Source organism: Urtica dioica, chromosome 8 (genome assembly GCF_054948205.1).
Source record: "Urtica dioica subsp. dioica isolate 48M chromosome 8, U.dioica_male_clone48M_v1_H2, whole genome shotgun sequence".
Lineage (NCBI taxonomy): Eukaryota > Viridiplantae > Streptophyta > Magnoliopsida > Rosales > Urticaceae > Urtica > Urtica dioica.
In genome coordinates, this window is record NC_142763.1 from 37,745,620 (window position 1) to 37,766,549 (window position 20,930).

Here is a 20,930-nt window from a genome sequence, read left to right on the forward strand (position 1 = left end):
TATATATATATATATATATATTAACTTCTAATCTTAAAAAATGCGGAGAACACATGAATTTATTGCAACATACGTCGACAAATAAAACTCCGAAATGGATACAAAACAAGCACGTGCGCAGATTTTCAAAATGGTTAGAAGAAAGAGTTTTGACAAAGAACGATGCTATTTGTACACTTCGTTGTTTATCAAAAATACCTAGCACATAAGTTATCAAGCATTCAGGTTACATCATTAATGGTGTACGGTTCAGCACAGAGGAACGTGATCGTAAAAGAGTTACGCAAAATAGCGGGGTGAGTTTAGTTGCGAAGACTATGCAGATATCGAGTGAAAAAGACACAAATCTCATATATTCAGACATGATATACTACATAATTATCAAAGAGATATGGGAAATCGATTACGTGTCCTTTTGTCAGGCCGTTTTTTATGTGTGATTGGGTTGAGAGTAATAATGGAGTTAAAGTGAACAAGAATGGATTTACAGTGGTAGATCTATATAGAATTGGTCATCGTAAATAACCGTTCGTGATGGCGACACACGTATAACAAGTGTTCTATGTTTGTAGTCAGAGCAGGTCTAGATGGTCATACGTATTCGCTACGCAGAGTAAAGATTACGCAAATGAACTTCAGGATGAAATGCATGATAATGATATTTTAGCTAAAACGTTAACTCCTATAACAGGTCTATATTCAGATGATGATATCTTGGTTGACAACGAGGAGTTATTGTATTTACGTGAGAATGGAGAGGGCATTTATGTAGATTAAAAATATGATGAAGTAAGTTCATTCGTTTAAGAGAATGATGAACACTATGATGTTATTATAGAATTATTACCGATTAATAATTATTGATTGGTGCAGGTTTAAAATGTCCGACAATGAAGCTTCCGATGATGTTGTGCCTAGTGAGAGAGCAAAAAGAGGTCCAACAAAACTCCCGGCGATAGTACATGCGAGGAGTCAAGGAACTAGACTCGGAGTTGACGTGGACGAGTATGGAGCATCTATCGGTGATAAGGCAAGAAGCTTTGCAAGCTTTTTGGGTGTTCAAGCTAGAAGAGTGTCCATTCTTTACGATGATTGGCGCGAAGTTCCTCTCCACCTTAAGAATATAATTTGGAACGATATTCATGTAATTTTTTCTTTTAGTATAAAACTATTTGTATGATGTTTACATAATTGCTTAGTATCTAACACTCATTTTTCAGACAACCTTTGAAATCGACGTTATTTACCGATATGCGGCAATGAAAAAAAATTGGAAAAATGTGGCGTAATTTCAAGAATAGGTTGACACGCGAGATCTACAATAACGTTAAAGAGGACATTAATCCGGAAAGTTTCGCAAAGTATCACGAAGATGAGTACGGTATTCCAAAAGATGATTGGATCAAGTATGTGAAGAAGCGGCTAAGTTCGAAATTTGTGGTAAGTTATTATGTAACCATTTTTTTTAAATACAATCTAGTTCTAACAATTTACGTTTTGACTTAGGATCTTCGAAAAGTGCAACAAGGGAGAAAGAAGACAGACACTACTCCACATCCACTAGGGAAAACATCATACGCGGAGTTACGAGAGAAAATGGTATCTTATTTTTCATTAACAATATATGTATCGTCCCATTTTTGTATATACTTACTATAATTCATGTTCTTAACATAGAGGAAGAAGCATCCAGAGGGAGCTATACCGGATCGTGCCTCGGTTTGGATAGAGTCACACAAAAATGCCAAATGAGAGCTTGTAGATGATGCACTAGGCGTTCAACAAGAAATTGTGAGTAAAATGTGAACTTAGTTCGATTGATTTATTGAAATGATAATATGTGTTAATAATATGCGTTTTGTAGGCTCGGCTAAATGCACTAAAAGAAGGGGGAGGTTTTCAAGAAGTTGGAATAGCTGATATTTTGTCAATGGCTATTAACAAGCCCGAGTACAGCGGACGTGTACGAGGTGTCGGGGGAACCACTACACCGACTAGCTATTGGGGAAAATCCTCACAAAGTAGAAAAGAAGTAGAACTTCAAAGTCAAAAACATCACATGGCGATCCTAGAGCAAAATAAGCATCTTGCCAAGTAAGTTAGACAATACGCAGAAGAAAGAAAGATTTTTGAAGAGAGACTGCGAAATTTAGAGAAGGGGACCGTCTTTTCAATTCCCCCCAGATTTCAGTACTCCTTTTCAACAATGGCAATAAGCTCTTTCCTAACATGGAGATTTCAGTTCTCAGTTTCATATGCCTCAACCGCACTATACTCCCCAACGTACTCCGTTTTAGGTGCCGCAACAACATGATACTCCACATCCTCATCAGGTAATAAAATCAAGTAGTTTTGGTATATCATATTATTATATATCAAATAATAATATAAATTTTACTATCGTTAAACTAGGAGACGTTTGTGGAAGAACCCGAAGCCTCAGTCGGGCGCGGACAAAAGGCAACTAAATGATCAAAAAAGAAGGTTCCACATCCATAAATGAAAGACCAAGGACCACCTCACACACCTCATGTTTCTCCTACTCCGTCTTTTAGTTCTCCATTGTTTGCATCACAAACACCACAAACTTCACAACCACGTCAGGTAATTAGATCAAGTAGTTTTGGTATATCCTACTAGCATATATCAAATAATAATATAAATTTTATTTTGGCTAAACTAGGAGATGTGTACAGAAGAACCCGGTCCCTCAGTCATGCACAAACAAAAGGAAACCAAAGGATTGAAAAAGAAGGTTCCACATCCAGAATCCGAAGAACAAGGATCACCTCGCACACCTTTTGTTTCTCCTAATCCTCCGGATTTCACAGATGAGGATTTAATAGACTTTATGGTCGCCGAATATGTCTCGCCACAACCGCCGCCACGTAAATCTAAGATTAAGAGACCCAAAAAACCCGTTAATCCACATGGAGCCGAGCCGTACGTGCCATCTCCAATTGCTGAAAATGCGACACGTACTCCATCTACTAAGGTTAGTACATTTGTCATGACTTGTTCGTAATAGCGCTCAAATAGAATATAATTATTGTTTATTGTCTTATAGGAAACTACTTGTTTGCTTGCAATTGGGAACATCAACAATATCGTCGCATCGGGAATTTTAATGATCGATGAGAACCCGAATCCCATGATGCACAAGAGGCGTCTAGATGTAGAAAATGTCAGAGTTGCATTGATGTTTGTAGAAGACAAGCACATGAACGATCCACTTCCCATTCATGTAGATGGCAAGATGGTGATTCTATCCGACACGATAAAATCTATTGTTGCATGGCCAAAGAGACTAGTTATACCAGATGATGAAGAAGTAAGTATATTTTGATTTTGGTTATATTATATATTACTATAGATGTAATTGAAGTGTATGTAGGCTACCGTAAGAAGCTCGAAGAAGAAAGGCAAATTAACTCCGGTCGCGCATAGAACGCAACCAAAATCTCGCCCACCGCCTCCTCCGACTGTCCCACTCACTCAAGATGTCGCTAATCCAATTAGGACGTTCTTGGATATTGTGGCAAACTCTACAGACGATCATTTATACACTATGGACACCGATCCTGTAGTATTTGGCACTCCTGCGGATTTAATGGTTTTAAAAGAAGATATTGAACAATTCTTAGCACCCGAAGAGATTGGAGCCACAACTATTATGATATACATGAGGTATGTATACTAAAAAAATTATTTATTTTAATTACGGAAAATCGTATATAACTTGTTCATTGATTAGGGACTTGTACGCGAATAATCGACAAGCCGAATATCGATTTGTGAACACGGAGGAAGTTGCAATCGATGTTAGACCTAAGAGCTTCGATGATCGAGTGAATCATATTGCATCTTGGTTGGATGTTTTGAGAGGAACACAAATGTTGCTTATGCCATGGAACTATTCGTAAGTTCATTAATGAGTTATTATATTTTTTTTTCAAATTGTTTATAAGTTAAGAATTTTGTTTATTTAGGAGGCATTGGATACTTTTGGTCATGGACGGAGATGGTAATGCGTATCATTTTGATTCTCTTCATCATGCTATTCCGAGTGATCTAAAATCCGTCCTCTCAATGTAAGTAGTAACTTTTTTTTATCGTATATGACATTATACAACTACAATTAAATTATGCATTTAGACTTATTAAACTTATCTTATGTAGAGCGTATGGAATATATTTTAACGTGTCGTTGAAGGTCACTTGGCATAAGGAAAAGGTACTATAAAATATACATAATTTAAATATAAATATGTTCATAAAAATGATGTATTTTATCATAGGGCCCGAAACAACCTTCAAGTACGGAGTGCGGATATTTTGTCTTACTCATGATGAGAGATTTTTTTAGAGGGAGATCATTCTGTGATACCCTCGCACATGTAAGTATCTAATTAATAAAGTTTCTTAGTATGTTATGTATGTTTATTAATATGTTTATTCATTTTGATTTCAGTTGCGATCGTTGCCAACTTACAGTGATACCGAGACGGACGAACTTCGTCAAGATTATGCTAGAATGATTGTGGATGGTATGTTGATGTCTTTATATTAAACTATGTATGCGTTAAGATATAAAAAGGGTTAACTGATTGTAAAAACTGCATTAATACCGTTATTTTGTTATGTTCAGAAACTTGATTGTGAAATTTAGCTTGAAAAATTTGAGCTGTTTTTATCTGTTTTTCTTATTGGTTTTGAGTATTGTTTCATTTGTTTTGTTGCAGGAAAATTATAGTGGGAAAACGTATTTTGTAAATATTAAAAAAAAGATTGCTGGCGTCGCTCAAATAAAAAGCGACGCCAGCCTGTGTCGCTCAAATAGAAAGCGACGCCAACTTGGAGTCGCTCAAAAATTAAGCGACGCCAGTCTTCTGGAGTCGCTTAATTTCTGAGCGACTCCAGGCTGGAGTCACTTTTTTTCTGAGCGACTCCAGTCTTGAGTCGCTTTTTATTTGAGCGATTCCAGGTTATAAAGCGCCACCGATAAAAAGAGCGACGCCCAATTAAAAAAAAACCTGCCAATCCGACGTGGCGCTTACATGGAGCGTCGCTCGGTCATAAGAAGGTGTCACTAACATATGCGTCGCTCAAAAAGCGACGCCCAAAATATAACGCGTCGCTTTTTGAGCGACTCTAAAAGGGTATTTTGTAGTACTGTGCACAACACCCCTCAGCTTCCAAGTGCACATATCATTTTTGCATAATATGATATACCATCTCCTTTTCGAAGAAGAATTCACTCTAAATTCGAAATTATTTTTAAGAGCATAAATGTGGATCTCTTGCTTCATTTGTTTCTTGGACTCAAACTCCTTCCCAAGATATATATATATATATATATATATATATATATATATATATGTATATATATATATATGTATATATATATATATATATATATCTTATGTGCTACCTATTACATTCAACGGTTATAATACATATAACGTAACGTTTTTCATTTGAGAATTCAAGTATATAGACTTGGACCTTCACTAGGTTCTTCCTTGACAACATCATCGGCTGTGAAATCGGGGGCTTTCCATTAGTAAGGCACGCAATCCGTTGGTGATACTACTTTACGAGGCTTACATGACGATTCACAGTATCCCGATGGTAATGTAAAATGTTCAAAAAAATCTTCATATTCTTGAGGGTTCGTGAATTCTTCAAATTTTTCACATTTGTCACTATTGTGTCCATCGTCTCCATCACCGTTGTCTTCATCACCTCTGTCACTGTTTAGTTCATCATCTCGGTCGTTGTTGTGGTAATCATCTATGTCACGCCTGCATATCTCATAACCCTTACACAACTCATCTTTGATACCATTGTGTTGATGGATGATAGGAGCATCTTCTCGATTGTTGAACATAAGAACATCTTGTCGGTTGTTGATTATAGGAACATTGTGTCGATCGTTGATAGTCATATTACTTTGTCTCTTCTTGAGTTCAACGCGAGGCATTTCTTCATTCATCACATTTTTCCCTTTACCAACTCCTCGATTTGCACTTAACGCTATGATTTCTTTCAATACTAAGCTTACACAAAGTGGAAATCTTTTACGACTTTTGTGCTTCGTATAGTACATAACGTCAATATCGTCCTTCAACATAGCATGCTCAATTGGAATCGTACCCACTGCTTATAGAACTTCAAGTTTTAAGTCATACTTGAATCTGTCTATATCGATTCTCTTGTAAACCTTATCCACTAACTCCATGTAGGTCATCTCTTTCGAAACTTCGATCGGATATGTCCTCGCATTATTGAACACCCATAAGTGTTCTTTTTTCTCCCACATCCTGTTAAACAAGACTACAAATGCAAAAAAAATAAAAAAAAAATAAAAAATAAAAAAACCAAAAAATACATTAAATTACATTAAAATAAAAAACAATCAGAGACCATCGGATTTTTACAAAGTCATCGGAAATTTTCGAACGCCATTGGAGAGCATCGGATTCTATCGGAACTGGTAGGAAACTTTCGGATTCGCTCGAATTTTGTCGGATTTCATACAGCTATTGGTATCTATCGGATCTTATCGATTCTATCGGATTTTTACCTAATTTAACCTTGAATTTCATTGGAAAAACTAGTTGCATTTCATCGAAAATAACATAAAATTCCATAAAGTTTAACTTAAATCTACCTACTTATTTGATTTTCCTCTAAATATATTACTAAGTCTATAAAAGAAGAATAAAGAAGCAAACTTACCCATTTTTTTTACTGTATTCAACCAATTGGGTACTCGAAATGATGAAAAAATGAGAGAGAATGAGAGGTTCGAGAAGAGAATGAGAATGAAAGAAAGAGATAGGGTTATATGGACTGAAAGGGTATTTTTGTCCGAAAAGTGTCCAAAAGTCCAATTTCGGATATTATTATACTAATGGGTCTAGTCTTGATATTTTAAATAATTTTAAGGTCTACAAAATGAAACAAGAAACAATCGACACACATAAACATATAACAAACTCTATAATACTTAGATAACGCGGATTTGCTCAATGATTTTTTTTAATAGGTTTTTTTTTTTTTAAACCATAATCAACCCTAAGTAGAATCACTTGCTTTAAGAAAATTAATATGCAACTAATATATATATATATATATATATATATATATATATATTTACATATTAATTTTCTTATAAATTAAACATGAACTATTTTGTAATATGAAGTTTCTATTTAACTCTTTTATCACAGTACTAGCTATAGTCTTGCTTAACCACCAATGTCCTCCTCTCTCTCTCTCTCATAAATTAACTATAAAAAATTAACTATAAAAAATCGCTCTCTTAGTTGTGATTTAGAAGCGACGTGTCCCTTCTAAATATGTACTAGGGATATTGAAATAATGACTCGCAAATATCGCTTCTAAATGTCTTCCCGTGATATGACGGTAACATATTTAAAAATGATTTTTTTCGCTCGTAAATCTCTGACTATAAGTGAGGAAAACACTTAAAAGCGATATGTTGCTTCTAAGTTCCTTTTAGATAACTCATGAGACACATGTTTGAAATATCGCTCTATATTGCGATTTCTCGGAGCGAGGCACAAACTGCTGAAAATTCACAAATATTCCACAAATATCGTAGATACCATACACTTTTAGACTAAGTTATTATTGAAATACCGCAAATACCGTGCATAATCTTAAATACAGCAAATTTTAAGTTTTGTGATTATAATATTCAAATTTATATGTAAGATATATATATATATATATATATATAATATATATATATATATATATTATATAGTCTCGGTAAGTTTAAAAACCGCGGTATACTCTAAGCGATACTCAAGTTACCATTTAAATTAGAAGTGCGGTGTGGATGCAGCAAGTGATTTTATAAACCTTGATTAAAAGTGACTCAAGAATAAATAATTAAGTTGCGTCTAAAATGTCGCTTATAATGTTTAGAATACTGTATGTACCAGTTGATTAAAGAAAGAGAACTACAATACAATTTTTATTTAAATTTTTTAATCTTAATGTATACTAAAGTTAATCACAACCACTAAAAGTTATATAAATATCTATTAACAATTTTCATAAAATCTAAAATAATGCATAACTCGTGATTTAGACCTAGAATTTTGTATAATTTTGATATCAATGCAAGTATCTCGACAAGACTATTATTTTTTAAAATATTGTACTTAATATACCTTTTAGAGAATCAGATTTAATTTCACATTTTTTTTAAATCAATTAATTTCATAAATAAGGAATCTGCTTAACTAATTTTAAAAAATCAATTCCATACTCTGCCGTAGGGTGGTACGGGGTCTTACAACAAGAACTCCCCCGCAGTAACGACATTAAGGTCTGATATTAAGTCTATTCATTGACATCTTAATTGCATTGAAATAACTCATGGCCCTGCGTAAATAGTCCCTTCGGGATAGCTCATCTCAAGTTCTTGCTATCTTTAGAAGTTGAGTATCATGTTATAAGTTTATGTTAGAACTTGTTGTTATCTCGGGTTGAGTTATAGGCTCTTTTATTCTTTAACTTCAGCGTATCTCTAATTATTATTTTCTAATTTTCATATTTCATCACAGTTGCCACATTAGCAGGGTTTCGCATATATGCTTTAGGGTTACAACAACATAAATTATAACAATTTCATCATCACAAATTACTGCAGCACATACGAGTTAAGTTTCATAATCTTTTTTTCTATTTTTTTAAAGTATCATACGCACGCATATATGTATATATATATGCACACTTTCTATATATTGGTATCGTTTGGCATAGCTTTGTTTAAAAAAAAAAAAACGCTTTTAAATTCAGTTTTTAGAAAAAAAACTGTTTTTTTTAAAACTGATATGTGTTTGGTAAACTGTTTATAAAACAGCTGTTGCTGGTAACAAAAACTGATTTTGTGTTTGGTAAAATAAAAATATCATAGCAAAAAGACTAAAATAGACATTTTTTTAAAAAATTAAATCATAATTATTAATCACGTGAGGATATTAAAGTAATTTTATATCAGATATAAAAACGCTTTTTCTAAAAGCTAAGATTTCTAGCTTTTGTGATTCATGTACAATTTTTAAAATTGTTTTTGAAGAAAAACTGTTTTACCAAACAGCAGGATTGCAGTTTTGTTTTTGCTAACAGGAAAAACAGGCTTAAAAAAGCTGTTCCAAACACGCCCATTATCTTCTTCAACCAATTTTTAGATCGGTTACTCATAGTATTTATAAATATTCTTTTTCTTTATATCACTCTCTGAAGAATACATTTCTCTCTTTTGTGATGATTAGTTAAGGTTTTTTTTTTCTTTTTTTTTCTTTTCTTTCAGGGTACGTATTCATATCCTATATTTGTAAATTAATTATTTCTATTTTTCCCTAAATATTGCAGTTTTGTGATGCTTTTGTGTTTTATTTTTGTTTTTCGTTTTTGTTTGGCTCACCGTTGGCCATGACCGCGCGCGAACTCTCGCCTCGAGCCTGGGAAGGCGGCGCTCGTTTTGCGATGGCGAGTAACTCCTGGACAGCAGACATTTGATATTGTGCATATTTGCACGACTCCAGCCTCAAGCCTTGGAGGGCGGTGCTCGTTTTGCGCCGACGAGGACCGCCCCAGAGAGTTGTCACGTGTCATTGAGCATATATGCGTGATTCCAAGCAGTGAGATGACAACGAGGGATGGAGGCCCCATGCAGAGTTGCTTGGAAGGCATCGCGTGGGCAAATCTGGGCTCTGATGGTTGCAGAGCTCTTCGTCGGCCAGCGAAAACATGGAAGCACCGTGCATCCAATTATATGTAAATTTTCATAAATAATTAATGTTGTTGTGTTTTATGTTATACAGTTAGTTTTTTTTTGTAAATTTCCCTAAATTAATGATGTTGTGTTTCTAAGTTATAGTTAATTTCAGTAAATTGTTGTTGATAATAGTTAATTACAGTTAATATGTAATCGTGTTCATCTTCAACTATTGATTTTTATTTTTTTTTTATTTTTGCAGTTAATTCATTTCTATATTGTTTTTTTATAAATTTTAAATTGGGTTGTAGGGAAGTTGTTGAATACTTTTCGGGATTAATTTGTTTAATTCTTATAAGTAATAAATTAAAATGAGCATTTTTCTAGGTATTGTCGAAATCAAAATTATTAAATGTTAAAAAATTTACCACATCAATAACAGCTATTTAACTAAAAACGTTGGTTTTCTCTCTGGGATTGTCTTCTCTTTTGCTCTGCCTCGTTGACTTACTGCCTTTGTCGCTTTCCGTGGGAGAGTACGAGTAGTAATCTCAACGTGTTTGCCGATAGTTGAGGAGAAGTACTGATCCTTTCCCTGGTTTCTCGGGGGCTCATGATGGAGGAGGTGTGCAACAAATACTCCTCGTTGGAGTTATCTGGTGAGGAGGAGGACGTGTTGATTATCGACGATGCAGTGGTAGGGAAACGCTTTACCTCAGGGGATAGTATTCTTCTGGGAAAGCTCATGTGTCAGAAAAGGGTTAACACTAAAGTTCTCAAGGCTGTCTTGGGAGGTCTGTGGAACACGAAAGGAAATGTTACGGTGGAGGATGCTGATGACGAGACCTTTTGCTTTATGTTCAGTGAGTTGGCTGATAAAAAGAAAGTTTTGGAGAATGGCCCCTGGCTTTTTGATAAAGCCCTCTTGGTCATCTTCGACCCAGCTGGGAGGAAGGATGAGACCCCGAGCTTCTCTTTCTCGGAGTTTTGGATTCAACTCCATGGCTTACCTTTTCTGGCGAGGTCTGCCAAACTGGGGGAGATAATAGGCAACCAAATCGGAGTGGTGAAGCGCGTGGACAAAGACAGAGAAGGGCGTTGCCGAGACTCGTTCATTCGGGTCAGAATTGAGATTGATATCTCGAAACCTCTTCGGCGGGGTATCTTTGTAAAACAGGGGAATAAAGCGGAGAGTACCTGGGTGGAGATCAAGTACGAACGGTTGGCTCATTTCTGCTTCTCTTGTGGACGTCTAGGACATGGGTGGCGACACTGCCAAGACGGCGGGAAGGAATCGACGACTCTGGACCCTGGGAAAAATGTGGAGGCTAAGAAACACAAGTTTGGTATGGATCTCAGAGCCGAGATACCAAACCGCTTTATCAATAATTCTTTTAAAATATGGGGCTCGGAGGGAAGGCAGAGCAGGACGTCTTGGTCGGGAAGCGAGCGTGGTCCAGGCCCAATGACGCAATCTCCACCTGCTCATGCTGAGGCCACAGCCCCGGGAGGGAGTAATGACGAGGCTAGGGAGGCGCTCCGGCGTGCTGAGAAGCCCAAACGGCGGGATGAATTGCTGCGAGGGCGTGCGGCTTCGGGAAAAGACAAGAGCCTGGGAAATCAAAACGCATTCGATGAGGGAAGACATTCCTCGGCCAATCAAGCCAATAAGAGAGTTCCTCCTGGGAAGTTGGCCGACATTAATTTCGCTCTCAAACCAACGGGTACGCCATTTACTTCTGTTGTGCCCCCTAGGTTTTTACCTAAGAATAAGGAGGTGGTGGGCACAAGTGGGTCTGGTGTGATTTTGGGTCTGGGCCCAGGAACTTCTAATTCTTCTCCTAGCCCAAATGGGCTAGACCCGAACCTAACCTTGCCTCTCGGGCCACATGCTCCTTGGGCCTGTCTTCCAGAGGGAGGGGCTTCTGCGCGTAAGTTTGTGAAGAAGCGCTACAGAGGAAATCGCACCATCGCGGCTCAAGCTGGAGATATCGCGGCTCTCCCAAACCAGGATGTGCAGGCGCTGGCTTATTCGTTGCACTCGCAGGAGGTGGCTCAAAGGAAGGACGATGGGCCACCTCTCGGTGCTTCTCCACCGGTGGTTGTGGTCTCTATAGAGGGGCTCTGTTGACTCAAGGGCTGGAGATTAGCCAACCTATTGCTCCTCAGATGGACCCGACAGGCGAAAAAGAGGAGGTGCCGAGGTCTTTGGCTATCCAGGGTTTGGAAGAGGGCCAGCATGCTGCGTCTCCTCCTGCGAGTGCCAACCCCTTCTCGGCGCTGCGGGTTAGGGGTGACGGTACTAACTGGAAAAAATGGCGCGTCTGGAGGCTAGTTTTGGCAAAGCTGGAAGCATGGGAGATCAGGAGGGTCCTGGACCGAAAAAGGGGTTGGGTTTTCTAAATGCTTGTGAGACTCGGGCCGGAGATATAGTTACCTTCTCGTCTTCGAGAGTGGATAAGCCTCACGCAAGTAAAAAGAAAGGGGGCCGTGGAAAAGGAAAAAGTCTGTCTGAGGTTCGGGGGTCTGGTTTTGTTAGGCTGGGGTCGAAACGCAAATCTCTGACGGGCTTTGGGAGTGAGTCGATTAGGAAGCTGGCTCGGTTTGGAGGCTCGGGATTTCCAGAGAGTGTGGTCCCAGCTCCTGTGGAAAATGTGGAGGCCCCACAGGAGCGGCTTAACAGTACTTCACCCATTTCTTCGTCTCCGTCTGTTTCCTCGAGTGTGGATTTGGGCGGGGACTCTCTACCTTCATAAGCGGCACCCCTCAACATGGAGGGCCGCCGAGAGCAATGATAGGCGTTATTTGGAACGTCCAGGGGCTGGGAAGCCCCAGGACGAGAAGAGCTCTGCATTCTCATACGGTGCTTCATAAACCTGATTTAGTTTTCCTTTCAGAGACGAAGACGCGGAGTGGGGCAGCTGAGAGAATGAGACTGTTTCTTGGGTTTGATAGTTGTTTGTCGGTGGATTGTGTGGGTCGGAGTGGGGGCCTTATTGTTTTTTGGAAGAATTCTATTGGTTTTGAGGTGCGGTCGTATTCTCGGTTTCACGTCGAAGGTTTGGTGTCAGAATGTGACTGTAGGAAGTGGGTGTTCTTGGGTCTTTATGGGGACCCGGTCGCGGCTCTGAGGAAGTACTCCTGGGATCTTATTAGGAGACTGCAACCGCTTCCCGAGTTTCCTTGGCTGGTTGGAGGTGATCTTAATGAGGTGGCGTGGAATTCTGAGCTCAGCGGTGACAGATCGAGGGGTCCTCGGCTTCTTGAGGACTTCAGAAGGATGATGGAGGACTGCGACTTGAGGGATCTTGGGTTCGAGGGCGATGTTTTCACTTGGCATCGTAGCGAGGATCCTCTTAGTAGCGCGGGGAGACTGGACAGGTGCCTGGCCAACCCGGCCTGGTCGGCTGCCTTTCCCTCGGCGTTGTTGAGGCACTTGGAGTTTTGGGGTTCGGACCATCGGCCTCTTCTCTTATCTACATCGGGGAAGGTGGATAGAGAGCAAAATAGGAGTTTGAGACGTTTCTTCTTTGAGGAGTCTTGGTGCGGCGAGGAGGGATTTGAGGAGACTATTAGGAAGGCCTGGAAAGCGAACCCGGGGAGAGAGGGAGGCGAAAATCTGGCTCTCTCCCTGGCTCGGTGTAGGGATTCGCTCTCTAGGTGGGGATCTACTAGTCGGAGGGGTTTCAAAGATCGTACTGCTAGACAGAAAGAGATCCTGCATCGTGTTAGAGAAGAGGGGCCCGGAAGAAATGTGGAGGCTATTAGGCGGGAAGAACGTCAGCTGGATGCTCTGGAGGAAAATGAGGAGATGTTCTGGCGACAACGCAGTCGTGCTAACTGGATGAAAAGTGGGGATAGAAACTCTAAACTTTTCCATCGTAAGGCGACCACTAGGAAGAAGAAGAATGAGATCCATGGTCTGTTCGATGAAAATGGAAAGTGGATAGTGGGAGCTCGCGGAATCGAGTCGGTGGTGGCTTCCTATTTTTCTGATATCTTTCACTCCGACTTGCCGTCTCGCGAGGATATTAATGTGGTGTGCGACGGAGTCTCCAGGTCCATTACTTACGATATGAATTTCGCTTTACTAACCCCTTTTACAGGTGACGATGTGAGACATGCCGTTTTCTCTATGGAGGGATCGAAAGCTCCCGGAGAAGATGGCTTTCCGGCATTGTTCTACCAGCGCTATTGGGATATTGTAGGAACGGAGGTGGTGGATCTGTGCTTGGGAGTGCTGAATGAGGGTAAGCCGGTGGGGGGTATAAATAAAACTATCATTACCCTCATTCCGAGGAAGGATAAGCCTGAGAGAGTTCGCGATTTTCGACCAATTAGTCTTTGCAATGTTGTCTATACGGTAATATCGAAATGTATTGTTGAACGCTTTAAAATCACCATGCCTTACTGTATTTCAGAGAATCAAAGTGCTTTCATTGGTGGGCGTCAAATCCACGACAATGTGATGATATGCTACGAGGCGATTCACACCATGTCTCAGGGAAGATTCGGCAACGGGGCGTGTGCGGCTCTTAAAATTGATATGGCTAAGGCCTATGATAGAGTGGAGTGGGCCTTTTTGGAGGCGATGATGCTAACTCTCGGCTACGATGCTCGCTGGGTGGAGAAGGTTATGCGCTGCGTGACCTCGGTGAGTTTTTCCTTTAATATAAACGGTGAAATTCGTGGTAATGTGATTCCAGGCAGGGGGCTGCGTCAAGGGGACCCGCTTTCGCCTTTCCTTTTCCTATTCTGCTCTGAAGGTCTGTCTAGTCTGCTTCGAGTACGTGAGGAGCAGCGGCTTATTAGGGGGGTTCGGTTCGGGCATCATGATCTCTCTATCACCCATCTCTTCTTTGCGGACGACAACCTCGTGTTCTGCCAAGCTACAAGGGAAGAGTGTGAAGAGGTTGCGCGTTGCCTGTTAGAGTACTCGAAAGCCTCAGGTCAGGTGGTCAACTTTGCTAAATCCGACGTGTGTTTCGGCTCGGAGGTCGAGGAGGCGGTCGGGGTCGATCTGGCTGATATCCTCCATGTGTCGGTCATGGCTTGCCATCAACGATACCTGGGACTCCCTACGACCGTGGGTAGATCGAAAAAGGAGGTCTTCGCTTATGTGCGTGAGCGTATTTGGGATAAGATTAACTCGTGGCGAGGACTTTTTTTCTCGAATGCAGGAAAAGAAGTGCTTATTAAAGCGGTGCTTCAAGCGATTCCCTCGTATGTCGCCAGCTGTTTCCGCATTCCCCAGGGGCTCATTGATATTCATAAGGCTATTGCTAGCTTTTGGTGGGGGGACCAGAGTAGTCAGAAGAAAATTCATTGGTGTAAATGGATAGAGCTGACAGTTCATAAGGATAACGGTGGTCTGGGATTCCGTGACATTGGGAGATTTAATCAGGCTCTCCTCGCTAAGAATGTTTGGCGTCTCCTAAGGCGCCCGGATAGCCTGGTTGGTCGCGTGTTTCGTGAGAGTTACTTTCCGATGGGCGATATCCTGGGGGCATCCTGCGGGTCTGCAGGGTCTTTTCTCTGGAAAAGCCTCTGTTGGGGAAAAGAGGTGATTAGACGTGGATCACGGTGGAGAATTGGAGATGGCGAATCGGTGTCGCTTACTGAAGATAGATGGATTCCGAGCCCCCCGTCCTTTTGCCTTGAGGATCCTTCTTCTATCCCAGGTGATATGCGGGTCTCTGAGCCTATGTTGAGCACGGGGGTTTGGAACGTCCCTCTGATTAAAGCTATGTGCTCTCCCGAGGATGCTGACATCATTACTAATATTCCGTTGAGTCGTAGCGGCGGCCAGGATGTGCTTCGGTGGCACTATACGAAGGACGGTGAGTATTCAGTCAGAAGTGGCTACCGGGTTGCGATAGATACTTTCTCTCCTTCGGCCAGCACGTCGAGCCCCTCGGGAAACATCGAGTGGTGGAAAATCCTTTGGAGCCTCAGGTTACCCCCAAAGGTAAAAAGCTTTGTGTGGAGAGTTTGCCATGGGTGGATCCCAGTTCGGGTTAATCTTGCGAAGAAAAAGATTACGGAGGAGACTCGTTGCCCTATTTGCTCCTACAACGATGAGACCCTTTTCCACGCCTTTTGGGGTTGCCCTTGGGCTCGGAAAGTTTGGAAAGCTGGAGGCTTCAGAGATCTTATCCCTCTGTTCCGCGAAGGCGACACGATAGGAATGCTCCTCGAGATCTCGAAAACTCTCCAGGTACGTAATCTCGAACTCTTTATTTCTATAATTTGGGAACTTTGGAATCACAGGAACAATGTGTGCGCCGAAAAAAAATGTGTGGAATCCGGGGGACCTCGTGGAATGGACGGGGGTTTTGTTCAAGATTTCCAGAAGGTTACGTTTGAGGTCTGTGAGAAAAGCCCTTCTCGCCTAGATAGGAAGTGGAAGGCGGGCAAGGTTGCGATCTCTGTAGACGCGGCGGTTCGTCAGCATGATAGAAGATACGGATTGGATGTATTGCGAGGGATTCCTTGGGAGGGGTGCTCGGATCGGAGATTATTACCCGACATCAAGGTATCTCGCCTCAACTTGCTGAAGCCTCAGCGATCCTCCAAGGTATGGTTTTTGCGTTGGATTTAGGGTGGAAGAAGGTGGTGATACAATCAGACTGTCTTGAGGTGATCTCGGTCATTCGGCAGGGGTCTTCCCCATTTTCGGAGCTTGGTACTTTCATCGATGATATCTTGATGCTTAAGCCTAATTTTGACTTTATTGATTTTGGTTTTCATTTTCGTGAATGTAATAAAGCTGCACACAACCTTGCTAGCTATGCTCTTAATTTTGAAACGGGCGCCCGGTGGATTGGCTCGGTCCCCCCTTGTGCTTCTGCGGAGGCCGAGCACGATTGCCGTGGTATTTGCCCTTGCGTGTAACCACGGTTTTCCTCCGCCATAAGTGAGGGTGTTTAATGTTATTTACCCGTGGTACCGCCCACGATTATTTAAAAAAAAAATAAAAAAAAAATAATAGCTATTTAACTAAAACGTACGAAACAGTGGTTGTTTTGAAATTTTAACATTTCAATGTGCGTAGTTCGTCAGAGTGTCTATAATTAAAAGAAATTAACTTGTTTTTATGGGAAATGATTTGTGGCACAACTCAAGATCCACAACGATCCACTCAGAGGTTGACACGTGGAAGTTGGTGGACACGTGTCAACCTCTGAGTGGATCGTTTGTGGATCGTGAGTTGTGCCAAATAGCTTTACTCTTTTGTATAAAACTTGCATATATATAGGTTAACAATGACGCTCAGATACTTATACCCATCGAACCCAAATTATAACCATACATACTCCATCGCATTGTCTCCTCATATTTATGTCTGATTTGAATTATTCTGCCATTTGGCGATGTAGTGGGTCCCACAAAGGCGTCAAACGTGTTCTCTTTCTAAACAATTGAATCACTAAAAACGACATAATAGATTAAATTTTGTCCAAAGTTACAATACAGATGGACCAATCAGGTTAGATAGGGCTACATACGAATGGACCAATCACAGTGCATAATAAAAAAAAATATATAATGTAATAGAAATATCCGATCATGTCTCGATTATAACCTCCCAACAATAATGAAAGCCGGCGTAACGAAGAACACCACACCACCATTCATAACCACTTACGTCCACACCCTCTCTCATATATAAATAAATAAATAAAACGCTAAAAACATATAAAAACCAAATCCAAAGAGAAAAGAGATCAGAAAATCTAGAAAAAGATGGGCGCTCAAGTGTCGAAGCAAATGGAGCGACGAAAGGCGATATCGACGGAGAAGAAGGCTCTGTGCGAGCTCAACGGAACGTGCGGCGGCGAATTCCCCGGCTCCGACTATAAGCCTGCGGACAGGAAGAACTGGATGGCGGGAGTGGGCCCGGAGAAGCTCCGAGTGAGCCAGATCGTGTGGCCGGGGACTCACGACTCGGCGACCAACCGGATCGGAGTCCCGCTGGTGACTCGGCCGTTCGCTCAGTGCCAATCGCTGTCCATCTACGAGCAGCTCCGGTGCGGAACACGGCTCCTCGACATCCGAGTCCAGGAGGACCGGCGAGTCTGCCACGGCATCCTCAAAAGCTACGGCGTGGAGGTCGTGATCGACGAGCTCAAGAAGTTCCTGTCGGAGACGGAGAAGGAGATGGTGATCCTCGAGATCAGGACCGAGTTCGGCCACGAGGACCCCAAGGACTTCGAGAAGTTTCTAGAGGACCGCCTCGGCGACTACCTCGTCCGCCACGACGACCACGTGTTCCAGAAGACCGTGGCCGAGATCCTCCCGAAGCGCGTGATCTGCGTCTGGAAGCCGAGGAAATCGCCGGCGCCGAAACACGGAGGGCTTCTCTGGAGCTCCGGCTATCTCAAGGACAACTGGATCGACACCGATCTGCCGTCCACCAAATTCGAGAGCAACATCAAGCATCTGAGTCAGCAGCCTCCGGTTTCGTCCAGGAAGTTCTTCTACAGAGTGGAGAACACCGTGACTCCCCAGGCAGATAATCCCGTGCTTTGCGTGAAGCCTGTCACGCGCCGGATCCGAGGCTACGCGCGGCTCTTCATCGCCCAGTGCGCCGCCAAAGGCTGTCTCGACAAACTTCAGGTCCTCTCCACGGATTTCATCGACGGTGACTTTGTCGACGCTTGTGTTGGCCTCACCTACGCCAGGGTTGAAGGGAAGGCTTGATTGATTCTTGTTGTTATTATTATTACTATTTTTTATTTTTCCCTTCATTAATTTATTGTTGGGCTTGTTTCTGTGGTACATATGTTTGGTGATTTTTTATTTTTGATTGGCTGTGCGTGTGATTAAATAAAATTATTGTAAATGAGATGTTGGTGTATATATTGTCTGTTGGTTGATTATTATTCTTACTTTTTTTTTCTATGTTCACTTTTAGTTGAGTAAAAAAAACAGAAAAGAAAAAAAAAAGGAAAAAAATATAATTGAGCCATTAGTTATCTTTTTGTGTCGGCAATTACTATATTTTCAACGTTTTGTTGTTTCATTAGCGTTTGATATAATTTTGGTGGGAGCAGTTAGCGTTTTACTTAACTGAATGTTTCATTTAAGTTTTTCTTTTCGGTTTTAAATCCGGTAGTAAATATAATGGTCAAGTATGTTTTAGATCTGCCGTTCAGTTACTGATAGAGAACTTCCACGTCATATAAATTTGGGTTAAATAGTTCAGGATTTTTTATTTCATAATAGTGTTTAGTTTGTAGCAGAAGTTCTAATTTTGCTTTCCATTTAAACATGAATCAATTGATTTTTTTTTTTTTTTTATTGACAATTTTCTCATACTTTGTATATTTGATTACATCAAATATTTAAGCTCAGATTACAACAAAATCTTGTAAAGATTAAATAATATAGACAAATCATTGTGTCGTGTTCTCTCTCGAGAGGAGACTTCACATGTATGAATCAATTGATATTATTTTCATTGGAAAGAATAAAATAAATATAATATATGAAATAAAAAGATTATAATATTCTATATTTCTTAAATAAACTACTAAGAATTGATTGGATAAATCTTTAAAATTCATAATTTTCAAAACTAATTCGTATACATAAATTTCTAAAGAAATATATTAATTTATCCTTAATGACTATTTAATTCTCAAGTGAATTCTATACTAATCCCCAAAAAATATGAGATCCAAGCAAGAAAATATAAACAATCCCCAATAACTTTTCTATCAAATCGAATACCAGGATAAAATACACCATTTTATGTACTACTGCCACCAATAATGAGTGTAAAACCAGTACCCAATATTTTGTTGGTACTTTGACCCATGGACTATTGATATGACTTTATCAAGGATGGGAGTCTCTTTACCATAATTGAGTGACTTATAGGTGCTCATATAGATTTGGTAGGGGATTGATGAGAAATACGGCTTGATCTTCATCTTCAACCTTCACTTTTAGGATCTCCATGTCTAAAACCAACTTAGTAAAATTGTTAATAATCTTATAAATATATTTTAAATCATCCATGCTAAAACCATTTAAATTTTTGTTTTCTATGAACCTGTGTTGGTAAAGATGTGGTCTTGTATAACTATCCATGTTTGCAGAATGTCGATGTACTTAATTACTTAATCGTCTTTCTCATAATTTGATCACTAAGGCTTAGAATGATAGTCTTCATCGCCTTCTTCAAGATTTCAGCACTTCTCTCACTGTATAAAAAAAACATATTTGAGTCTCCATTGAGCGTTTCATCGGGGCCTAAATTCTTCATATGAGCCATTAGCTTCACTCACCACAAGCCACAATTATTATTGATGTTGAGCTTTTCAACCTTTAATGTGAAATTTACCATTGGAATTGCTTCTTGGTCTTAGAGGCAAATCTTTGAGGAATTTCAGTAGTGGTTGATTTTTTTTTACAAGAACTGATTCCCCATATGATTTTAATAAAATAGGGCTCTAATACCAATTTGTTAGAACTAATGAATCTAACATGAATTAAAACTAAAACAAAACATATGCAAAGAAGCTTACAAAGCAAGAACATAAAATTGTGTACAAAACAAAAACCGTAAAAAGACACATGAATTTATCATTGGTTAGATCAAAGTGACCCTAATCCAACTCATCACTAGAACGTCATGTTTTTGATCAACTATCACGAAGGCTTACAATTCTTTTGATTGTTCAAGCAAATTCACCATCAAAATCACATAAAGGAAACTAAATAGTCTCTTATTTTTTATGAATGTTCATCGCAACTCTCAAAGCAACTCACAATCACTCAATTACACTTTCTTTTGCTCACACATTCACTCGAAGACTTTACAAAAGTTGTTACCACCAATATACAAAAAATTCAAGCCTTTAAATAGATATGGTTTGTAAAACCGTTAAAATGGTTTATAAATGGTTTCTTCTTATTTGTTGCAAAAGGTTGGATACATACCTCATAAGAGCTTTTCCTCGAGTTCCAGAGAAACAATCCTCCAACTTTGCATGGATCTACAAATAACAGATAAGGGAGGTACTAATATGTCTGAATATGTGAAGAAGATCAAGTTTATTGCATGAAATTTGATAGCCACACTTCCTTCAACTTGTGACTTTTAAATCGGCATGAGCAACCATGGTATGTAAAATAAAATTATGACCAAGCTAATTTTGCT

General features: G+C 40.0%; 1 protein-coding gene across 1 annotated transcript; it reads left to right on the forward strand.

The window, feature by feature from the left end:
• Nucleotides 1-17,257: 17,257 nt before the first annotated feature.
• On the forward strand, nt 17,258-18,622 carry LOC149389652 (PLC-like phosphodiesterases superfamily protein). The gene has a single exon (XM_089623545.1). It carries the CDS (start codon nt 17,507-17,509, stop codon nt 18,461-18,463), a length of 957 nt encoding a protein of 318 aa, XP_089479671.1. The 5' UTR covers nt 17,258-17,506; the 3' UTR covers nt 18,464-18,622.
• The last annotated feature ends 2,308 nt before the right edge of the window (nt 18,623-20,930 follow it).

What these genes read in the sequence shown, in the direction of transcription:
- LOC149389652 (XM_089623545.1), top strand. Translation starts at nt 17,507, where the DNA reads ATGGGCGCTCAAGTGTCGAAGCAAATGGAGCGACGAAAGGCGATATCG.